The sequence below is a fragment of the Sapajus apella genome, unplaced genomic scaffold, assembly GCF_009761245.1.
Source record: "Sapajus apella isolate SASKATOON/1434 unplaced genomic scaffold, GSC_monkey_1.0 scaffold12, whole genome shotgun sequence".
NCBI lineage: Eukaryota > Metazoa > Chordata > Mammalia > Primates > Cebidae > Sapajus > Sapajus apella.
The window spans coordinates 2,395,309-2,399,922 of record NW_022436952.1 but is presented as its reverse complement, the minus strand read 5'-3'; the positions used below and the strand labels follow the sequence as shown (position 1 = coordinate 2,399,922).

General features: G+C 47.0%; 1 protein-coding gene across 1 annotated transcript; it reads left to right on the top strand.

Moving 5' to 3' along the window:
- The first annotated feature begins 1,620 nt into the window (after nt 1-1,620).
- Nucleotides 1,621-4,362, top strand: KLHL10 (kelch like family member 10). The gene is made up of 3 exons (XM_032279666.1): nt 1,621-2,436; nt 3,574-3,723; nt 3,934-4,362. Exons 1-3 carry the CDS (start codon nt 1,834-1,836, stop codon nt 4,306-4,308), a joined length of 1,128 nt encoding a protein of 375 aa, XP_032135557.1. The 5' UTR covers nt 1,621-1,833; the 3' UTR covers nt 4,309-4,362.
- The last annotated feature ends 252 nt before the right edge of the window (nt 4,363-4,614 follow it).

Below are 4,614 nucleotides of genomic sequence, written 5' to 3'. Positions count from 1 at the left end.
ATTAGCCAGACATAGTAGTGCATACCTGCAGACCCAGCTACTGGGTGGGAGGCTGAAATGGGAGGATTGCTTGAGCCTGGAAGATCAAGACTGCAGTGCACCGTGATTGCCCCACTGCAATTCAGCCTGGGCAACAGAGTGAGACCCTGTCTCAAAAAGAAAAAAAATTCTAAAGGGATGAAATTCAGCTTTTTTCTTTTCTATGAATTTCTCCATACCCAAGGTAGAAGTTGAATTAGAAACCAAATCATGGCCAGGCACAGTGGCTCATGTCTGTAATTTTAGCACTTTGGGAGGCCAAGGTGGGCGAATCACCTGAGGTCAGGAGTTCAAGATCAGCCTGGCCAACATGGTGGAACACTGTCTTCACTAAAAATTCAAAAATTAGCTGGGCGTGGTGGTACATGACTGTAATCTCAGCTTCTTGGGAGGCTGAGACAGGAGAATCACCTGAACCCAGGAGGCAGAGGCTGCAGTGAGCAGAGATCGTGCCACTGCACTCCAGCTGGGCAACAAAAGTGAGAATCAGTCTCAAAAAACAAAAAACAAACAAAAAAACATGAGCATTGCACACAACTGTTGCCAGTTGGTGCCAATAAGCGTTAGTTTACATATACAGATGTAGTCAATTACTGAACAATTACCATGGTTTTTCCTGGTCTAATATCATTGTGCAGTGACCAAGGAATGGGATTTCTCTGTGGCCATCTGAGGTGACTTCTATCTAGCTCATTCTCAGCTTCCAAATGTATATACCACCTCCCTGAAATGACTATTTATTTATTTTGAGACAGTGTCTCACTCTGTCACCCAGGCTGGAATGCTGTGGTATGATCACAGTTCACTGCAACCTCCACCTCCTGGGTTCAAGTGATTCCCAGGCCTTAGCCTTCAGAGTAGCTGGGACTACAGGCTTGTGCCACCATGCCTGGTGATTTTTTTTTTTTTTTTGAGATGGAGTTTTGCTCTTGTTGCCCAGGCTGGAGTGCAATGGCATGACCTCGGCTCACTGCAACCTCCGCCTCCCAGGTTCAAGCAATTCTCCTGCCTCAGCCTCCCGAGTAGCGGGGATTACAGGCATGCACCACCACACCCGGCTAATTTTTTGTATTTTTAGTAGAGATGGGGTTTCTCCATGTTGGTCAGGCTGGTCTTGAACTCCTGACCTCGTGATCCGCCTGCCTCGGCTTCCCAAAATGCTGGGATTACAGGCACGAGTCACTGTGCCCGGTGGCGAATATTTTTTTTTTTTTTTTTTTTTGAGATAGAATCTAGTAGCTCTGTTGCCCAGGCTGGAGTGTAGTGGGGCAATCTCGGCTCACTGCAACCTCCACCTCCTGGGTTCAAGCGATTGTCCTGCCTCAATCTCCTGAGTAGCTGGGAGCCACCTGCCACCACACCCAGCTAATTTTTGTATTTTTAGTAGAGATGGAGTTTCAGTATGTTGGCCAGGCTGGTCTCAAAACTCCTGACCACAGGTGATCTGCCCATCTCGGCCTCCCAAAGTGCTGGGATTACAGGTGTTAGCCACCCTGCCTGGCCCCAACTTCTGTATTTTTAGTAGAGACAGGGTCTTGGTATGGTACCAGGCTGGTCTCAAACTCCTGGCCTCAAGCAATCTGCTGCTTTGACCTCACAAAGTCCTGGGATTATGGTGCGAGCCTCAAAATCGACTATTTAAACTGTGACTTACACATTTCAAAAACAAACCAAAATATTTCCAGCAATTCAAAGGCAGACTATAAAATGGGGGTTAAGGATATGGGATTTCCTGGCACCCTCACCTCACCTGAATGACTTTCTGTGTTTGCTTCTTAGGTTCGCCTGGCCCTAATGCATGCTGAATACTTCATGAACAACGTTAAGATGAATGACTATGTCAAAGACAGTGAGGAATGCAAACCAGTCATCATTAATGCCCTAAAAGCCATGTATGACCTCAACATGAATGGACCCTCTAATTCTGATTTCACCAACCCACTCACCAGACCCCGCTTGCCCTATGCCATCCTCTTTGCAATTGGTGGCTGGAGTGGTGGAAGCCCCACCAATGCCATTGAGGCATATGACGCTCGGGCAGACAGATGGGTGAACGTTACTTGTGAGGAAGAGAGTCCCCGTGCCTACCATGGGGCAGCCTATTTGAAAGGCTATGTGTATATCATTGGGGGGTTTGATAGTGTAGACTATTTCAATAGCGTTAAGCGTTTTGACCCAGTCAAGAAAACTTGGCATCAGGTAGCCCCAATGCACTCCAGACGTTGCTATGTCAGTGTGACAGTCCTCAGCAATTTTATTTATGCCATGGGAGGATTTGATGGCTACGTGCGTCTAAACACTGCTGAACGTTACGAGCCAGAGACCAATCAATGGACACTCATCGCCCCCATGCACGAACAGAGGAGTGATGCAAGTGCCACAACGCTCTATGGGAAGGTAAAGGACCCGGGTGGGAGGGTGCAAAGTACAAGCCCAGAAATGATGCTGTTCTTTTTTGGGGTGGGTGGAAGATGAAGTGGCAGTATTCACTTTGCAGTACTCATTCTTCCTTCAACTAAGTGACCCAGCTGCAACTGTCTTATTTTTGCTTATTAAAAAGTAATTCGGCCGGGCCCAGTGTCTCATGCCTGTAATCCCAACACTTTGGGAGGCCAAGGTGGGGGAACCACCTGAGGTCAGGAGTTCGAGACCAGCCTGGCCAACATGGTGAAACCCTGTCTCTACTAAAAATACAAAAATTAGCCAGGCGTGGTGGCACACACCTGTAATTCCAGCTACTCAGGAGGCAGAGGTTTAAGTGAGCCAACATAGCTCCATTGCACTCCAGCTCAGGCAACAGACTCCACCTCAAAAACTAAAAAATAGGCCAGACGTGGTGGCTCATGCCAGTAATCCTAGCACTCTGGGAGGCCAAGGTGGGTGGATTACCTGAGCTCAGGAGTTCGAGACCAGCCTGGGCAACATGGTGAAACCCCGTCTCTACTAAAATACAAAAAAATTGGCCGGATGTGGTGGTGTGTGACTGTAGTCCCAGCTACTCAGGAGGCTGAGGCAGGAGACTTGTTAGAACCCAGGAGGTGGAGGTTGCAGTGAGCTGAGATCGCACCACTGCACTCCAGCCTGGGCGACAGAGCAAGATTCCGTCTCTAAAAAAGTAAATTGAAGGCCGGGCGCGGTGGCTCAAGCCTGTAATCCCAGCACTTTGGGAGGCCGAGGCGGGTGGATCACGAGGTCGAGACCATCCTGGCCAACATGGTGAAACCCCGTCTCTACTAAAAATACAAAAAGTTAGCTGGGCGTGGTGGTGCGTGCCTGTAATCCCAGCTACTCAGGAGGCTGAGGCAGGAGAGTTGCCTGAACCCAGGAGGCAGAGGTTGCGGTGAGCCGAGATCGCGCCATTGCACTCCAGCCTGGGTAACAAGAGTGAAACTCCGCCTCAAAAAAAAAAAAAAAAAAAAAAGTAAATTGAGATTGTACAGACCGGGATTAAGTGTCCCCTACCACCACACACATATCCTTTCTTTCTATTCCCTAGAGGTGGAAATTTTAATAATCTTGGAACTCTTCACACAGGTCTACATATGTGGTGGGTTTAATGGAAACGAGTGCCTGTTTACAGCAGAAGTGTACAACACTGAAAGTAATCAGTGGACGGTCATAGCACCCATGAGAAGCAGGAGGAGTGGAATAGGCGTGATTGCTTATGGAGAACATGTATATGCGGTAAGTTTATCTAGTACTACAAAAACACATGCACATATTACCCCTAGATTTTGTATTAGTAAATGGGTTTATGCTATTATTGTGAAGTATCTGAAGAGCTTTTTTTCATGGAAGAGGGAGTTATGAAATCACTGGTACCCCAAATAAGGGCCTCCTCAGTGAACAGTATCAATGGTTAGCAGCCAACGGTGTTTCTTTTGCTATCCACAGGTAGGTGGCTTTGATGGAGCGAATCGCCTTAGGAGTGCAGAAGCCTATAGCCCAGTGGCTAACACTTGGCGCACAATCCCCACTATGTTTAATCCTCGTAGCAATTTTGGCATCGAGGTGGTGGACGACCTCTTGTTTGTGGTGGGTGGCTTCAACGGCTTTACCACCACCTTTAACGTTGAGTGCTATGATGAAAAGACCGACGAGTGGTATGATGCTCATGACATGAGCATATACCGCAGTGCTCTGAGCTGCTGTGTGGTACCAGGGCTGGCCAATGTTGGGGAATATGCAGCTAGACGGGACAACTTCCCAGGATTAGCACTGCGAGATGAAGTAAAGTATTCTGCTTCGACAAGTACCCTACCTGTATGAGCCTCTTCATTTAGCTAATAAAAAGTCTAAGCAATAAGAATTAATTCCTTTTTTTTTTTTTTTTTTAAATAAATGCAGTGTTTAAACTTTGAAGAGTACTGGAAAATGTTCAGCTGAAGGGAGTGATGGATGAGGGGGCGGGAGGGAGGGAAGAAGGCAATGATATCCAGCAGTGCATAATTAAAGAAGAAAAACCACATGGTACAAACCAGCTTTAAAGAAGCATGTTTATTTAAAACTTACACTGAGACAATTAGTAGCTTTAACAGAGAACAAGATAGCTTCATGAACATAAAACGAGCTATT